Consider the following 20,561-nt stretch of genomic DNA (forward strand, 5'->3'; position numbering starts at 1 on the left):
GTAGTTGATTCATGATATGTATCAGAGGATGCGCAAAATACTTTATCTTCATAGTGTTGACTTTTCATAGTGTTAACTTTATCAAAGCATTGACTTTATCAGAGGATAAAAATTCAGAGTCAGACGATCAGACACTTAGTGTGATTAGCAGAGATAGTAACTTGTTTGTCGCGTTTATCAAAGGCATAAGAATTCTTGTTACGCTTGTCAGAGGCAGAAAAAGAATAATTCTTGTCACGCTTGTGTATTAGAGGCAGAGGCAGATTATCAAAAACCCATGTTGAGTTCATCAAAGGCAAATAAGTTGTGACATTGTTTTGCGCTATCAGAGGCGCTGCAACGCAATGTTGATTCGCTTACCAAACTTAGTGAAGAGAGAACAAGCCATGTTGTATTTTTTTTCTTCATCCAGTTATCAAAAGATACGCCGAGAGTCTATTGACCGAACATATGAATTCGAACTTGCACACTTAAATTCAACGTTAGAGCATTAGATTGTTTCCACAAACGATTTTGTTATCATCAAAACAAGTGAGGGGCATATTTCTTCAAATCAACTTGATTCCAACAATAACTTATTTTATATTTTTTAACATAGTGTCTAATAAGCACCATTATCGTCAACTCACTTCAAAAGAAAATTACTAAATGGGTCCACCAATATCTTTATATTATTGCATTTTAAAGGAAGTCATTTATTTTAATACAATTTATAAAATGGATCAGGGAAAAAGTGAAGAAAAATAACGTGCCTAAAAAACTCATCTCTATAAGCATTACTTTTTTTTACCCTACAATTGAGGTATTTTATAAAGGATTGTGCTTATTAAGGGAAGGATTCCTCGTCATGGCCTAACCCACTTCAAATTAATTGATATCTTTTGGAATCTAAATCTTTAGATGTTGTATGGTACAATAACTATAAGAAATATTTGATTAAGAGAGAGAAATTTTGTCTTACTAAATCTAATTATCTTTACATGCATTCCACCACATAACAGATGTAAATGATCGAAAAACTATTTTTCGCTTCATATATATATATATATATATATATATATATTGGCAAATCCTAATAAATAGTTAATTCAATGATTAATCATATTTTGAGTAACTACGTAATTCAATGATTGCTTCTTTGAACTATTTGATTTAGTGTTTGCAAAAGGTTTCTCTTAATTTTGCAATTTTAGAAGAAGAAAAAAAAATTGACAAAGACAATTTTAGAAACAAAGCATCAAACATTGTACTCTTGTACAATAATAGTGTTGCTACCTTTACTATACAAATGTACAATCTAGCTAACATGCGCCCCCACTATATACCCTTCATCTTACAAATTCATCTAGTGCTTAGTGATTTAACTTTTCAATTGGATGGGCCAAATTAATGCCACTTTGATGTCAAGTTATATATAAAGCACAAAGCTAGTTATAAAAGCATAAAGCTGAAACCAAATATATTGAGTTCAATAATAAAGCTCTATAAATTTGAACTAAGTTTTCCCTTATTTTGAGGCCAAAATTTCATGTTGGTAATTAGGTAGCACACAAAAAATGAAGAGTAGTTTGCTAAGAATGTGTATGGTGATGTTGGAAAAACATAAACCTTATATCTCAATGCTATGTATTCAATTTGTATATGCAGGAATGGCTTTGTTATCAAAGGTTGCAATTTCCAAAGGAATGAGTCCTTATGTGTTTGTTGTTTATCGACAAATCTTTGCATCACTTGCTTTATCTCCATTTGCATATTTTGACAGGTTCAACTATACTTATTTATATTATTACCCTTCTTTTGTACTAAGATTATTTCACGTTGGTTACATCTAAATATGTAACCGACGTGAATCATGTTAGTAACATATTTGAGTGTAACTAAAAAGAAATAAAATGAAATTATTTTAATTAAAAGTGTATGTTTAACAAATTTGTTTGGTTTTTAATTTTGAAATTTTTGCAGTAACCATGCTGATCCTTTGTCATGCAACTTATTGTGCAAATTGTTTCTAGTTTCCCTTGTTGGGTATGTATATCTCTTTCTTGACACTCTTTATTTGTTTAATGTAAAAAGTCTAAATTTGTTGTTCAAAATATTGAATTAATGACATAAAAACAAAATATAAAAAAATTAAAATTCGTCTCAAAATTTTTTGTTATTAAACCATTCCGTTACTTTTTGGTTAATTTGAAAACTTAGAACTTCACCCAAAAAATTTTCACTACTAGACAAATTTAATTAAAGAAAAAATAGAAGAAAAATTTAATGGCTCTAATTATATATTTTATATGATAACATTTTAATTTTTAAGGAAAAGAAAGTCTGATAGTTCAGAACTCTACTGAAAAATAAGTAGAGTCTACTCAAAATTTATTTAATCAAAATTCGAATTTGGATTCTCCCTACCATTCATTTTTAATTAAAGTTCATAAATCACTTAAATTCAACTAGTTACTTATCTAATTCGGTATTAATAATTAATCTAGTGACAAAAAAGTTAAAGGCAAAATTTGTTTTTATCTCTATCTTCTTTAAGTAATAATTTAATCAATATTATCTAGTAATAATTATATTCTATGTTTCTTGACCAAAAAAAATATTATATTCTAAGCTCTAATTAATTAGTCTTTTTATTTGTTCCTATTTATATATATATATATACAGGTTAACAGCAAGTTCAAACCTTTACTATGTTGCAATAAATTATACCTCTGCAACATTTGCAGCTGCAAGCACAAACACAATCCCTTCCATTACATTCATCATGGCTGTTTTAATTGGGTAATTTAATTAAATTACAAATAACCATTTATTTTAAATAAAAAAATATTTTTAATCCAAATTTCAATATTTTAGTGAAAATGGTTAATGGAAATTTCAGGGTAGAAAGCATTTCAATAAAATACAAACATGGATTGGCAAAGATTTTGGGCTCTGTTTTGAGTCTTTCTGGGGCTATAGTATTTGCATTAGTCAAAGGACCTGAGTTAGATTTCATAAAGTGGTATCCAAAAAATGAGAATCATATTATTAACTCATTCACTAAGGTTCACTCTAAAGGGGATAACATTAAAGGCTCTCTTATGATGCTCTCAGCAAACACTGGTTGGTCCTTATGGCTTATTTTGCAGGTAGGTATCTTATTGCCAACTCTTTATTTATTTTTTTATTTATTTTTTTACAAAAATATTTTTATTATGTTCATTTTGCAAAATTAACCTTTAAATTTTAAAATATACACATTGTGATCCTTTTTCTGAATTTTCATTTAAAAAAATATCATGAAGTTATTAAAATAATGGCTGGTCATAAGTAAAAATTGAGTTAAACTTAAAGAAACAAGAAACTACGTGTGTATTTTTATCTAAAAATTAAAATGATTAGTGTTTTTCATTCTCTTGATCAACATATTCATTAACTTAGAAATTAAGTCTAAAAAAATGAAACAAATTAAACTTTTTTTTTCAAACCTCAACAACTCCTTAATCCACTGAAGCATATTTTATTAAGGACAAAACCGTAAGACATTACGCAAACATGTCTCTTTGTGTTTTTTCTCATGGTCAATATAATTATTTATTTGATTTATTTTCTAATTATTTTTTATGTATTTGTTTCAGGGATTTATTGTAAAGCAATATCCAGCAAAATTTAGGCTCACAATTATACAATGCTTTTTTAGCTTCATACAGTCAGGTATTTTGGCTATTGCAATGGAGAGGAATCCTTCAGCATGGAAATTAGGATGGGATTTTCATCTTCTCTCAGTGGCTTATTGTGTAGGTTCATTATCTAATATTTTCATCCATGAACACACAATCTTATTTAATCATAAAATCATAAATTTGTTTGTAGTAAAAAATAAACACATAACCATTGTATCCTTAATTATAATCACTCACTAAAAAAAATTATTCTTAAATATAATTACTCTTTTAAATATGACAGGTCAAAGAGTAAGATCAATAAAACTATTGTTTTAGACTTCTATAAAAATTATTTAATAAATAAAAATATCTCATATTTTAATATTTTCAAAAACTAAAACTAATAAAATATTAACTAAAATTAATATTGTTTCAACAAATATTAAATTAATTATTTTTATTAATTTAAAAAAATATTATTTAAAATTAATTATATTGATTTAATAAATAATTTTATATTCTAAAATATCCAAAAATTAATTTTTCAAAAAAATAATAATAACTTTAATAAAATACTGTTATAAGATTTAAAATATCTCATATTAAAATTTTTCGCACTTTTATAAGTGTTGGCTTGACCCCTATATCGAATAAAATTGAACTGAATCTCATGTTTTACATATTACATTCTTTTTCCTCACAATTCAATGTGAGGTTTATTTTCTTTGGTTTCCCATAAAATTTGGATTTCTTTTTGACGAAATTTCAAATTCAAATATGTGTTTACCATATTGTGGGAATTATTAATGATAAAAAATTATATTTTGTGACATTGTTCATTTAAACTAAAAATAGTGAATTTCAAAAGAATAAAAGTGTTGCAACTTTTTTTTTTTTCAGTTTCATTGCTCAAATGTAATTAGATATATTCTTTTGAAATTCATTGTTACCGGTCTAAATCAACATCATTTTATTAAAAGAAACTTTTTGTCATTAATGAGCATAATATGTTATAAAAAATAAACTCCCAAATATATTTTGAAAAAAAAATCTTAAGAATAGCCAAACAAAATCTCAAATTTAAAAATTTGGAGACAATTAATTTTGTTTCAATTAAATTAAGGGGAACAAAAGTAAATAAAGGGAAACTTCCTAGGTCCAATGTGCACCTGGTGTCTCATCCTGTCTCCATTTCCTACCTCTGCAAAGTTCCTTGATATATACAAAAGGGAAATAAAGTTTGGAAGAAAAATAAAAGTCATCGATAGAACAAGTCATACACATTAATAATTCAACCTTTTTTTATCCGAACACAAATTAATAAATATCAATAATTTATCAATATTAATGTTTATCAGTTGAACTATTATACTACTACGTCTCAATATATATAATTATAAAGAAGGTCGAAAGTATATATAATTATAAAGAAGGTCCAAAGTTAATAGTATTTTTAAAATCAAAATTAAACTCAAGGTTAGTATTTCTCATATAGCCAATAATTGCTAGAAAGGTGAATTATATATCTATGATAAGTGGTATACGGCCAACTAAGATGTAGCTATAGGATGTGAACTATAAGTGTTGGTATTATTTTGAGTCTTTGATAAAGTTTATATTTTTAAATAAATTACTTTTTAATAAAAAAAATATTAATGTAAGAGTAAAAAACAAACTGCTCTAACGAGTTTGTATCTGTTTGTTATAGTTTAAAAATAATTGAGATTTAAAAAAAAATTAAAATTGTTTCATTTGAGAAGTTATTTTGAGTTATTTATTATAAAAATTATTTTATGTAATTAATTATTTGAAAAATAATAATTCTCATTACAATAAATAAAATAAAATAGCTTTTGTTTCTTTCAAATCTCTAACAAATAATATTTAAATTATAAAATATAAAAATCATTTTTTTATAATATGTAGAAAACGGACTTTATATAATAGATTTTTAGTACCTAAATTAATAAAAATATATTAAATTGTTGAAGTCTTTTTTATAGGTAAAAATATTAATAAATTAGTGGTTGTGTAATTGTTTCAGATGTGAACTAGGACCTCATTCTTAAAATGTACTAGGTGTTTTTTTAACTCATTAACTAAACTACCTAAATAAAACATTTTTCAAACATTATGAGTTAGATTGTAAGGTTCACAAAATATTAGTGTTGTCTTTAATTAGAAACACTTTTCTTTAATATTAGTGTGAATTAAATATTTTTTTAGTGTATAATTAGTATTTTGTGAACATTTCATATATACATCCAAATAGCTAGGTGGCAAAAATGGACTAGTTTGTTTCACTCTATGATTAACTTTAAAAAAAAAGCAGGAAGTAATTAAATCAAAAATATTAATCTATTTTATTTCGTCACTATCCTATATTTTTTTAATAGATTAAACGGAATATATAATTTTAAATGATTAAATTCAAATCTAAAATGCAACTCATTAAAAATATCGAATTAAATCAATTGTCTTAATAAATTCGACCCATTTTACCACTCTAATCTATATAGTGATATTGATTCCTAGTTGCAAGATACATGCTTTTTTGAAATGTTATTAAGGTAGTGGATGTCTAACAAGACATAATGTGGTTACATTTCTCTTCTACAAGATGGTCGAATGTCATAGTCTTAGCCAACTTATGTTAACCTTCTTATAGTCATAATGATTCCACTCGCACATCATATCATATCACAACACTATCGACATATAAGATCTTAATGGACCACGATTCCTATATATAGAGCCAATTATTGTTATAGCACAAACGTCACAATCGATCATGGAAAAGATACAACCAATTATCTAGGATTAAAATGTATCTCAACAAAAATACAGTATGTGATTAGGTTATTATCATCTAAACTAGAGATATAATTTTATGATTTGTTCTAAATCAGTGGTCTTTTCATTTCTACTATTTTGGTATTGAATATAAACAAAAGTGAAGTAAAAAAAGTCAATTATATATGATTAAAAATTTAAATTATGATAGACGGAAAAAAAATTAGACTACGTATATCAAATTTTTTTAGTTTACTTTTACATCTATTTGAAATCCAAAGAAGTATTTCATAAACTTTTTGGCTTTTACATTATAGATTATAGATAATGTCATATCGTGGACATCTTTAATATGGGGTTATAAAAATATATTTTGATATTCAACAATCAATTATGAATAATTATGAATAGAGATATTTAATCGTTTATTCATTTTTTAAGTGAGATATTTTCAACTATAATTATTGAATAAAATCGATAAGAGTAGATATTTTAAATATTCAACTTTTGATAAAATAGATTTTGCATTTCGCTCTCATATATTAAAAATGATTTCCTCATTTTTAACCGATATTAAAAATAATTTCTTCAAAAACTAATCAAATAGCCATTTTATTTTCTGCATAAAAATTATTTTTAATAAAATGATTTTTATGTTTATAAATGATTTTTTTATTTTCAGTTAATAAATTCTTTACCAAATCAACTTGTAATGTGAGAAACAACACATGAACTCTTTTCTAGAGTTTAACAATTTTTCATGTTAAAAATTTTAATTTTTTCCGATATAACTCTCACACCTAACACTATTAAGACGCAGTGTATGTATAATTTGATAAGTGACCTAAATCGATAGACTATAATACTACATTAAATTTCTTTTTTATATATATTGGATTATACATATTGTCACAAAATTATCTTGTAATTTGAAGAATGTTATACTTTATAAAATATTTATTTTCGTTTCTTATTTCTTTTGAATGTGAGACATTACAAAGGTCTTATCAATTTTTACTAATTACAAAGAAAATTATTAATTATTTATTGCATTAATTACATTTTATTGGTATTGACAGGGTGTAATTGTAACCGGCATTTGTTATTGGCTGCAAGTATGCACTATAGAGATTAAAGGTCCAGTTTTCACTGCCATGTTCACCCCTCTAGCTCTTGTAATCACAGCAATTTTTTCAGCAATTTGGTGGAAAGAAACACTCTTTTGGGGAAGGTTCATATTTTATTCTTGTTTCTTTTTTCAAGCAATAATGCAATTATAACCTATCTCTCTATAATTACAAGTACCTTTGAAGAAAAATATATGTTCTTAAATATAAGTGCCCTTTTAATTTTACTAGTTACATTTAATATATTTTTTTAAACATATTTTCTATTAATACTATAAATTTATTTGAAAATATGAAAAATTAAATTTCAAACATTTAAAATGTAAACGTTGTTTCAGAAATACTAACATATAAAATAAATATATTAACTGCCTATAAACTTTTGTTAATAAAAGTGAAAAAACAATGAGAGTTTATAATAAAAAACGAAAGAATTATATAATTGGACTCCGTCTACTATAAACTTCTAAAAAAGTCTTAAAATGATCTCTTATACTATTTTTAGTAAAAACTAAATTTTATGATAAAAAAATAGGAAATATATATAATATTTATTAAAATTAAAATTTATTAAAAATAGCGAAATTCTCTTTTAAGTGTTGTCCATAACAATTAGACAGCTCCATTTAATTTTACATGATACTCAAAGGTTATATGGGAACAATTACACGTGAATCCATATTATAATAGCTTTTCATATTGATATAAAGATTTAAGTTGGTCCTTTGAGAAAAAATATGTAAAATATATTTGGTCTCTTAGAAATTTAAAAATAAAAATATAAAATAAAAATAAAAAACATTAATTTTATCCTAAAAATTTTCATAGTTAAAATAGTCCCTAATCAAGGATGATATGTTTGTAAAAACTATCTAAATAGACATTATAGGTGTTGTCCAATAAATTAGTTTTTCTAATTTACACTATTAATTAATTTTTCAACTCTAAAGACACACATACAAAGGAAAAATTCAATTTTATAACAATATAACATTTATAATCATATGTATGTTATACGTTACTATACACGCTTGTTTTTTTTAGTATATACAGAGGACAGTAAAAAAATCATGAAATTATTTTCAAATATGACATTGAACTGTACAAGAAAATTATAAGTAATTTATAAAAACTTAATTTTAATTACTTATTGTATATTTTTTCCTAATATTAACTATATAATTTTCTAAAGTATATAATTAATAATATTTTTCCTTTGTAAAAATGTTATAAATATTTTGCCTCCACTAAAAATATAATTAAGACTTCAATAACTCATATATAATAGAAAATAATGGTTTTTGTGTAATAAATAGTATATGACATGATACAAATGTTAGGAGTTTAGTTATTAATTAATCATTGATTTTTTTCATCATGATAGTATTGGTGGCACTGTTTTGCTAGTTATTGGACTCTATAGTGTGTTGTGGGGTAAGAATAAGGAGGGGGGTATAAAAATGGAAAACCTTGAAGCTGAACAAGCAAAAGTAGATACCAGATTGGAGTGCGTTATACAATCCTGATCGACATGACAAAATTCAACAAAAGATGTTCAACTATGTTGAATGCACCTTCTACATTATCATGTATATCTTGTCAACTTTAATTTATTCAGCTTTATGCATTTTTTTCTCTCTATTTTTTTATAGAATATAAATATATTCGCTCTGATCACAAATATAAATAAGAGTTAAGATGTATAATGATCAGAGAGAGTATACTGGTAGATCTATGTAGCAGTGGCCCTCGAGGCCTATAAATAAATATATTTTAAATATTTATTAAGTAATCTCTAAATACAATTGTCTATATTTATTGTTTATCTTAAATGTACCAATATACTAATTAATAGAAAAATTAAGTGACAAAGTTTTTGTCTTATTTAATTTTAGCACTTGTGTTAAATAAAATTAGTTATTTAACCTTTAATATATATAGTTTTAACTGTTGGCTTCTTCATAAGAACCCTAATTCATCCCAACGGCAAAGGTCATAATTCTATTGCATGGAATTGTTGTAACACCATGGTCATGTCTTGGTTGAATCAATTTTTGAACCTAGAAATTTCACAAAGTGTTATGTGGATGTAGTTGGCATCAAAGGTATGGAAAGAACTTCAAGATTCGTTTGTGTCTTGGTTGAATCATTATTTGTGTCTATTGTGTTTATCTTCCTTTGATATTATATCCATATTCGTTTTTATGATCTTATCAATATGGATTTGTAATATTTCATTATTGATATTTTGCTCTTGGTTACTACTTTGAACTTGATGTTATATCAAATCTTGCCTTTTGTATGCCTTATGATTTGTTGATTTCATCATTTGCCTTTTATGATTTATGTGTTGCGATTCATTTTTTCCTTAGCATGAATAGTATGGTAGCTTAATCTAAGTGTTGGTTACTTGTTTTGCATAAGAATAATTTGATATTGCTAATTTTTCCTTTCTTTTTGATAATGTCTAAAGGGGATAAAGAAACTGCAAAATTTGTATCTGACATTTCAAAAGTTTTCAAGTTCATGCATTTGCACTAACGACACAAATTCAAGTGGAGCATTATCATGCATTGTTTTTCTCCCAACAATTTGATAAGTTTCATCAACAAAGTCTCACAAAGTTTTGTAATATTTGTCATCATCAAAAAGGGAGACATAGTAACTATAAGGGTTTCCTAGTTAATTTAGATTTAGTGTTTTGAGTGATGTCAAAACTAGTTGAGTCTATATTAGATGATTTATGTATTCTTTTGTTGATTTACATCCTCAATCTCTTGCAGATACTACTTAAATTAAAAAGAGTTCATGAAAAAAAAAATATTTAGCATGCATAAAACTTTGTTGCGTGTTGTTTTAACATGTAGAAACTTTATAGCATGTGCATATTGCATTGCCATACTTTGAAATACATTAAAAACCTTTTATAAGTATTCTTTAACTATGTAAATCGACTTAGAGAGGTCTAGAACTCATTTTTAGGGGTCTCAACTTACAAAATTTATGATAAACTCACCATATTCCAGGAGTTTATGTGAATCGACTTACAATTGTGTAAGTCAACCTACATAGCTTAAAAGTGAAATCTTTGACTTACACGACCTGTAGAGTTGGTTTTTGATAGCTACAAAGTAGTTATTTCAGTTGGGAAATGTTTTACTTCAGCCAATCTTTTTCATGATCATTTATAAACATTCCAAATTATCTTAGAATCCAAGAATAATTTCACCTATTCCACAAACTCGTGTATTCAATATCATAACATAGATTGAAAATTATTTCTTGTTCAAGTCATGTCATTACATGAAAAACATAATTAGTCGCCAACTTTTACAAGATTTGAGGCTTGCAAAAGATCATCACAAATTACTAGCAAAGAAATCTCTCACAAATAATAAAATTCAAATTTGTTGTTATTACTAGTTGAAAAAGTCATGGGAAACTTTGTGAGGGTTTTTCGTAAGGACTTTGGTCACTACAAATATGGGACTACTTAGACCGTGATAAAATCTCCTCTTATTTCATATATATATATCACATCTCATTCTTTTCATCTTTCTTCATTTCTTATTTTTATCTTCTCTCATCACAAATTATTAACAAAAAATCTCGCACGAATTATAAAATCCAAATTTGTTGTTATTATTAGCTGGAAAAGCCATAAGAAACTTTGAGAGAGTTTTTTCCGCAGCAAAATCTGTTTTTGAGTTTTGTGAGGGCTTAGTCGGTCACAAATTTGTAAATGCTTTGGTCACCATAAATTTGTAGTTGATTAGACCGTCACAAAATCTTCTTTCATTTCCTATATATATCATACTTCATTCTTCTCATCTTTCTTCATTTCTCATTTTTATCTTTCCTCTAAACTTATTTCTACCTTTTCTCTACAAAAATCATTTCTCATTTTCTCCCTTCATTTATTCATTCTATCTTCTTTATAAACTTTTTATTTACCTTTTCTCTACTTTCTCTCTACTATTATTTTTTCTCCACGTTATCTACTACATTTAATTTTTTGAAATAATTTTTTTCTATTTGAATTTCCTTTCTTTTTTTTTAAATTGTTTAAATTTTTTATTTTTTTAAATATATTTAAATTGTTTTTTATTTTAAAATAATTTTTTTATGTCTTTATTATTTTTGTACTTTTTTTTAAATGGTTTTTACGAAGAAAAAAAATTATAATAAGGGGTTTTAACTGTCACAATTTTTTTTTTTTTAAATATGGTCATTTGTGACAATTTAAACCACCATAAACTTTGTGACCAGCTCCAATGTGAAGGTTTTTTGGCTGCCACAAGCTGATGATTTGTTGCAGTTTTGTGAGGGTTTTTGATTGCCACAAAATGCTATTTTTCTTGTAGTGTGTGCAATCGAGATTTGGCGTGAAAATCATCAAGGATATATCGTTTGTTGGGGTGTCTAATGCAGACGTAGATCATCGAGAGAATACCGGTGAATTTCGCGTTGAAAGAATGGAAAGGGCAGATCTTCATAGTTTTAAAAAGTTATTGTCTCTAGTGTCTATGTTGCTACTTTTGAAGTGGGATATTCATCTTGAAGATAAGGATTCAAAAAAATTGGCAGATTGTTCTACGAAGAAGTGATTGGCAAATTCATCTTGACGGATCTTGTAGACGTTCGAAATCGAAAATTAAAGGAAGAAACTCATTCGATTAAATTAAGACTAGATGTACTCTACATATTAGGACGAAGTAGATGAACTGGTATAAATTTTATGTATTGTGTTGAAATTGATAGAAAATTTGTATTTTTATAAATTTATGTTTTTGAATCATATCTTAATTTCAATTGTTGAGCAAAAATTTTATTTTACATTGTTCTCAACATCTTAGATTTGATTCATACTAGAAAACTTGAGTTATATGTGTTTCTATTGATTTTGATTCATTAAGTGTTGTTTAAGAGATCTTCACAGATTTGATTGAAGTCTAAAAGCTTTTAAAACCATTAATTAAATTCGGTTTTCTTGTGTATATTGTCACTATTTTTATGTCAGTTGATTTCAATACTATCTAACATTAAGATATGAATTCCAATACGCATTTTTACGTGAGTCCATCACGTTTCAAAATCTGTTTTTCTACTATAGAACTTTAAAAGTTTTCAAAATATTTTTAAAAGTTCGAACTCTATATGAATCCATGTGTTCACTACATGTGTTCTCTAAATTTTCTTCTTATATGAATCATCATATATCTCTCTCTTACTGAAATATTGCATGTACTTTATAAAATTATGAACTTACTTTATATTTGTTCGTGACAATAATGTATATTTTGAACTTCATTTCAATTCACGTTTTGTGAAGTGAAATGTCAAGGATTTAATATGGTATTACTTGAAGGGTCTCTTAGTGCATATGGCCTATCATCACACACCACTTTACTTATAGTACAAAACTTAAATACTATTATTTCTTGTAATAAAATGTTTCTTTGGCACTATAAACTTGGTCATGCTAGTGCAGTTAAAAATGTTCTAGATCTTTTTCTAGTTATAAATAAATATTTACTATAAATTTTGTAGTTGTTGTTGCTTAGAAAAATCCCGCAGGTTACATGTTTCTCCATTACCTACTATTCATTCTAATTTGTTTGAACTTATTCACACTAATTTGTGCGGGCATGTTCCCTTCCCATCTTTTTATGGTTTTTCATAGTACATTGCATATGTGGATACTTGCACTAAATATACTTGGATTTACTTCCTCAAACTTAAATTTGATGCTCTCACTACTATAAAACAATTCTCTACACTTGTTAATACTTATTTTTTTTCTTATGCAATAGGTATGTTCAATCTGACAGGGAAGGGGAGTTTTGATCATTTACCACATTGTTATCTGATGAATATATTGTACACAAACTTACTTGTCAAGATACCTCTCACCAAATTGGTAATAGAGGTGAAACATAAGCAAATTGTTGACATGACCCTTACATTACTAGTTTATGCTTCGGGATGTATTTGTGTTAAGCACTTTGGGGTTTCATTCCCCCACTTATGTTGTATCATTTTTTTTTAGTATAAATATTGATGTAAGTTTGACATTGTTGAGTAATGCCTACATTAATTAAAATAACATTTCACAAATGGCCAACACCTGGTAAAAAAATTTGACTAAGAGGCTCACAAACATAACAAAACACAATTTTGTTGTTGACTAAGATAAGATTACCGTATATGGGTTTATCAAGTAGTAGTATATAAGATTATCATATTCACATAGATTAATTTAACAGCTATCATGCTAATCAAAATTTTATATTATTTACAGTAATCAAAGTTATTGTTGGTTCGCGATAATGAAAATGTAATGATAACATAAAAATTATAACGATAATATATAACAACACAACTTTGAATTGACGGAAGGTAAACTTATGGTCATGGTTTCACTTGTAATATCAGTACTTCAATTTCTAGTTTTATATGAATTCTCATTTATTTTCTTAATTATAAATCCCTTTTTAAAACTATTAACAAAGATTCGTTATTCAATGTAATATTATTTTTCCTAAATTAATTCTTTGATTGATCATACAAAAAATATAATTAAGAGAAAGTATAAAGAACTAAGAGGTTAAGCGAATGAAAGATTAGTACATATATATATTTCATAATACAAGGATCCTAATTTATGTTATTCTATAGATCTACCAATTAATTATAGTTGGTCACTGGTCAATTGATTAAGTCATGCAAAGTCGATCATCCCAAACATATAAATAAAACAATAAAATAATTTAATTGCGATTAACAAAAATCTATGATAAAACTATAACTAAAATTAAGACATGACTTAATAGCAAGATTCAGCGTGTAGAGAATAAAGCAAATAATAGAAGGGTTCATGGAGAGAAAAAATAAAACCCTAAAAAAGTATGAATTTTTACTTCATACGATTTAATCCAACTTCAAGCACTTCAAGTGTTTTTTTCTTTTGTTTTTTCTCTCTCTCTAATCTTTTCTCCCTCCTATGTCTCTTTTTTCTCCCCTTTTATCCCCTTTTATAATATCATCCTAATTTTATGCAACAACTTAACTTTTATTATTATTTTTTTTTTTTTTGCAAAAACATTCACCATGGCAATATTTTTTTATAATAAAATTTTAAAATATGCAATAAATCTGTTTCTTTCATTGAGGTATTAGATGTAAATGATTTTCAGACATAAAATTTTAGTGAAAAAATAAAATAATATAAGAACTTAATTGTAAATATCATAATTTTAAATGTCTCTCATCGAAGTAGCAGAAACTTCTTTGTGATTGTAGCATCATAATCATCTAATAGCTTAGATTGTTACAAAAGTACAAGGCTAAGCAATTTTCTTTTATGAATTAAAATTCCGACTTGATATAGTTGATTAATTGATTGTTTTAAACACTTAAATGATTAATTTATCAGAGTAATGAGATTGATTGATTAATATACCAGAATTAATCGATAAATATGACCGAAATGGAAACAAAATCAATTTCAAATAGTATTTTGGATTTTGGTGGAGTTTTTCATTATGGATGGAATTATCAAAAGTACAAAATAGCAAACTGTTGCGTAACATAATCATAAATATATTACATATATTAAACTTATTCAAAAATCAATTTTAAAAAATTTTCAAAGAAAAATTTATTAACACAATAACTTAACAAGTGTTTGACATAATATATTGCATAGATCAAACATTTTCAAAATAATTTTAAAAAATAAGTAAATTTATTTAAACATAATATATCAAATATTTGACACAGACAATAAAATTAGTTTGATTAATATTTTTTAATTGTGTGGCATTACAGAAATATTTGTTTGTTAATTAACTTTTTTTTTTAATTAAAATAGTATAGTACACTAGTACTTTTTCCCACCGTTCTTTTTTAATTGTCCTTTTTTTTTCTACACAGACTTTTTCTATAATATCTTTAATAATTTATTATTTTATTATATTTATTTTTCTATTTGCAATTAAAACAAAAACAAAATATTAGTAAAAATCCAATAAACTTTAAAAGTGACAAATAAATAAAAGAAAAAAGAATCATGAAAATTCAATAATTAAAATAGAATGAAAAACATATATAATAAACTTCAAGATGTTCCTAATATTAACACAATAAATAAATATATATATATATATTAGAATTATCTTTTTTCTATAAAAGTATAACATCTCTTAATATTACTAGTATATATGTATCTAATATCTTTCATCTAAATCTCAACGACAATCTTGAGAAACAAAGTGAATATGTATACGATTTTGAAGGTCCAACTCCGTCAGCAAGATTAAAAGCAAATAAATTGTGATCAAAATCAAACAAGTCATGAACTTGATTCACAAGGCTCTCCACTAATTGGTCAATTGATTGAGAGGGAAGGTGTGTATGAAACAATATTGATCGAAGCCAATCTTGACCATCTTCATAGAACCTTCTACATTCCACTTGATGAGAATTGTGTAGTAATGTATTAAGGTGAGAAATTGAGTTTGAATCAATTGAATGTGAAAGAATACGAATTCGGAAATTTAATTGATCAATGGGTTTGATTTTGGGGCGACACATCTCTAGATTGTAATTCATGCTTCCAAGATATTCATATTGCTCTTTGTATTGTGCCAACAACTCATAATGGTAACTTGCTGCTTCTGAAAATTGTGAATAAAACAAAACATAAAATATATGTATATATATATTCTGATTATTCCTTTTCCAATTTCTTTTAACAAATATTTTTTATTTTATAAAATTTAACTATTTCTATACATTCAATCATATTCATACATAAAAGAAAATTATATTACAATTTTAGTTTTGAGACAATTATTTTATATTCATTCAAATAAATATTTTTTCTTCGATTATCAACACTCATAGAACAAATAATAAACAATCATTCATAAACGTAAAAATAATGCAACACAAGTAATTATTTAGAGAGTAAAGATATCGGTAATGAATTCTTAAAATCTAAATCCTAACATCAAATTAAACTTTAATAAACTCTTAAATTAATAAATAAATAAATCAACTTTTCAAATAAATTGAATTTATAAAATAGGTAAATCACAAAACACTAATATCAAAATTTGTTTTCCTAATTAGGGCACGTGTTAGTGTAGTTGAACATACCTGAATGTGCAAACAATGAAGTAGACATAGTTGTTTCCGATGAACTTCCTTATCTCCTTAATTTAATTGTTGTGTGCACTTTTGATATCACTGCTACTCTATATATATATAGACGAGAGGAGGATTTGTTTTCTAGATTTTATAAATATCTATAAGATCAACGAAGATATTTTTTAATAAAATGGAATTAGTAAAAAAAATCTGCTAATTTAATAAAAAAATCAATTAATGAATTAAATTGTAAGTCAAGATAATTAAATATATGTATATATACTAAAATTATAACTGATTATTGTTATCTTATTTCTGTTCAGTATCCTATATTTATCACGTCGTCAATCTACTAACAAATTTAATATCTTAATGAGGTGGTTTTAATAATTAAAAAAAAAAAGATTGAGACTATAATTTTAAAATTATAGATTTTGTTTGGATTATAAAAAATATATCTCCATTAATATATGAGATAATATTGAAATTTAGACCACTTAAATCTTGTTGGATTTGGCCCAATCTAATTAAGGTTAATGACTGTTTTCCTGTTAAGAAAAAATTACTGAATATAAAAATTGAAGGGATTTTAAAGTGAAAAAAATAGGAGCCGAAAAATTAAGAAAGATTACAATTTTTCCTTCGTTAATTTATTAAAAAAATAAGTTGATTCACTCAAAAAATAATAAAATCGAGTTAAATATGATAAGGAAGACACAAAAAATTAAATCAAACTGACACAACATATAAAATATATAAATTACATTTTAAATTTTTATGAACCCTTAGAATAGTTTATGTTAGATGTAAATTAGTTGGAAGTTGATTGTAATAGTCATTTTGATTTCTATATATAAATAATATTTCAACCTATTGTAATTAATAATTTTTCTTTATTTCTCAATACAAATTTAATATCACTTTTCTCTCTTTCACGTTTCATATCAATTTTTATGCATGTTTTAATTTCTTATAGTAAGAGATAAGAAATAAATTATCGGGCTACATCCATTCAAAATTTTCTTTTTATAAATTTTTCTTTGTACTCTCCACGTGAAGAAGAAACATTGGATTGGGAAAAAGACATCTCAAATTTTCAAGAAGAATAAATAAAGTGGTGGGAAGAAGAAACCTCATCTCAATCTGATGTGAAAAACAACAATATTTCATTTCACTCTTCCAATAAAAAATTGAGCAAAGTTGTTTCTAAGAGAACAAAAAAAAAAAGGAGGTTTGTGCATGTACAATGAGGTTTCCACTTCATTCTTTCTAGTCAAATTGGCATTAAAAAGTTGCAAACAAAGATTTTGCATGAAAATGAACCAAGACTCAAAACACTTCATATTCTTGGACTATGTATAACACTCAATTTGCGTATCATACCTTAGTACTAAACGAATTTTGTTTTGTCAAGTTAATCAATTAGACTTGTAGAGTAATCGAATATCGTATGAATTTGAGTTTGTTGTCTTATTTAAAAACAACCCAAAAGCATTCCACTATTCGATCAACTAATGTTCAACTTATTTAATTGACCTAAACCTATTGAAGGCACAACTTAGGTGTTCAATCAACTAATAAGTATTACGAATCTTGAACTCAAATTTCTCCCTCTCATATCAATAACTTATCTTTTCGTATTCAAAATCATATGTAATTCATATTCCTTGGAGCTTTGAAATCAAAGTATGAACCTTTGACCTATAAGGTTGTTTGTGACACTATGTTGGATTAATCAGATATGGTAGACTTTGTTAAGACAAACTCTCAAATTAAAGTTTTGATGAAATAAAGAAAGGTTAATTAAGAATGTTAATTATGATTCTAAAATGTTATGTTACTTTAACTTGTGCTTTTGAGTGAATTAATTCAAAGATAAGAATCAAGCAAAGCAAAGAAATTAGATAAAATCTGAACATATAAAGAAACAAGAATATTATGGATAAAATGGAGAATGTTCTCCCAGATCAAGACTGATCATATCACAATCTCAAGATCAATCAATCTCCATTAGTTCAAAGAAAATTATACCTCTGAATTTTATATTAAGTTTATCAGTACTTGGCAAGGAATATGTGGGATCCATTTTATTCAAAGAAAGCATTCAAAATCACTAAAAGAATAAGTCTTGAATCAAGGCAGTCAAAATGAGTCTGAACCTTCTTCAGCCAAAATGTCAAGAAAGTTAATCAATCTTGATCTGTACAAAACATCAGGAATCATCCAGAATGATCAAAATTGAACCTCCAGATTGATCATCAATCTCTAGAAAGTTCAATACCTGAGAGTCCATATTGATAATCAATCTTCATTTCTGCAGAAAGTGTAGTATCTATCTCCTTAATTTTGCAGAAGTTTATTATCATTGTCCAAGCTGTTTTGGAAAGAATCAAGTTTCCAGATCGAATATATAACATCAACAAATACATATGAAGCATAAAGGATCATTAATCACCAAGGCAATCTGATCAAGAGCAAATAAATCAGTCCAGTCAAACAGTTTTCATAAATATTCAAAGGCTGGATTATTTTTATTCATATATATTGGTTTTGGTCAAAACTGACAGAGCACTACCAACAACTATTTTGACCATTATTAAATGCTTCAAAACGCCTACAAAAGAAAGGCCAATGCCCAGGGAAATGGTAAAAGTTCAAGTGCTATCAAGTCTCACAAATCATTCACATTCACATACTTGAAATTCTCATTTTCGCAAGAAAGATTCAGTTATGATTATATAAACTAAAATTCTATTTTTAAGCTAATCAAGAACGTTCTCCGTTTTATGTTTTCTTAACCAAGATCATTCTTGAGTTAAATCTTTAGACTTTTTCAGGAATTTTTAAATAGGAACATTTACAATTCAAACCCCCTTCCTTGTAAATCGACATTACTACTTCAATTGGTATCAGAGCACGATCTCTAGAAAGTTTAAAAACACCTAACAAGTGCTAGAGAAAATATCTAGAAGAAAAGATGTAGAAATCTAATTACATTGTTGAAGGAGGATCTTCAAACAGACCACCTTACTTTGATGGACATTATCATTATTTTTGGAAGAATAAGATGCAGCTGTTTCTGAAATGTCAAGATACAAGGATGTGGCGCATCATTAAAGATGGAGATTTCATACCAAAAGTTGATCAAAATGACTTAACCTCTGTTTCGAAGAAAGAAGCAGACTGGACAACTGATGATAAAACTAAGGTACTCCTAAACTCTAAAGTTCAACTATTCTTATCATGTGCTTTGAGCAGAGAAGAAAGTGAAATGGTAGATGAATGCACAACTGCTAAAGAAGTATGAGATACATTGCAAACTCGTCATGAAGGAACAAGTCATGTCAAAGAAACAAGAATAGACATTGGCATAAGGAAATTCGAATTGTTCGAAATGCAAGAAGAAGAAACTATTGATGAAATGTACTCAAGATTCACAACAATAGTGAATGAAATGCATTCTCTTGGCAAAGATTACATAGTACAAGAAAGAGTAAGAAAAATCATGAGGTTTCTTCCAATCATATGGAGACCAATGGTAACAGCTACAAGCCAGGCCAAGAATCTTGAATCACTTCCCCTGGAAAAATTAATTGGAACCTTAATAGCACATGAAGTATTGCTGCAAGAAGACAAACCAGTCAAGAAAAGACATGCAATAGCACTAAAAGCATCTCAAGAAAACATCACAGTACAAACAGAAGAGGAACCAGAAGAAACTGATGAAGAAATTGCTCTCCTCACCAGAAGGATACAAAGAATGATGAGAAGAAGAGATCAAATCAAAAGGGATCTCAAAACAAAAATCCCAAAACATAAGGGGACAAGAGCCAAGTCACAT

At 26.3% G+C, this 20,561-nt stretch overlaps 1 protein-coding gene across 1 annotated transcript; it reads left to right on the plus strand.

Annotated features, from left to right (window-relative positions):
* The first annotated feature begins 1,457 nt into the window (after positions 1-1,457).
* Positions 1,458-9,365, plus strand: LOC101514129 (WAT1-related protein At1g43650). Its single transcript, XM_004516572.3, has 7 exons — positions 1,458-1,762; positions 1,963-2,025; positions 2,665-2,781; positions 2,882-3,131; positions 3,621-3,779; positions 7,520-7,671; positions 8,952-9,365. Exons 1-7 carry the CDS (start codon positions 1,557-1,559, stop codon positions 9,091-9,093), a joined length of 1,089 nt encoding a protein of 362 aa, XP_004516629.1. The 5' UTR covers positions 1,458-1,556; the 3' UTR covers positions 9,094-9,365.
* The last annotated feature ends 11,196 nt before the right edge of the window (positions 9,366-20,561 follow it).

Source organism: Cicer arietinum, chromosome 8 (assembly GCF_000331145.2).
Source record: "Cicer arietinum cultivar CDC Frontier isolate Library 1 chromosome 8, Cicar.CDCFrontier_v2.0, whole genome shotgun sequence".
Taxonomy (NCBI): Eukaryota; Viridiplantae; Streptophyta; class Magnoliopsida; order Fabales; family Fabaceae; genus Cicer; species Cicer arietinum.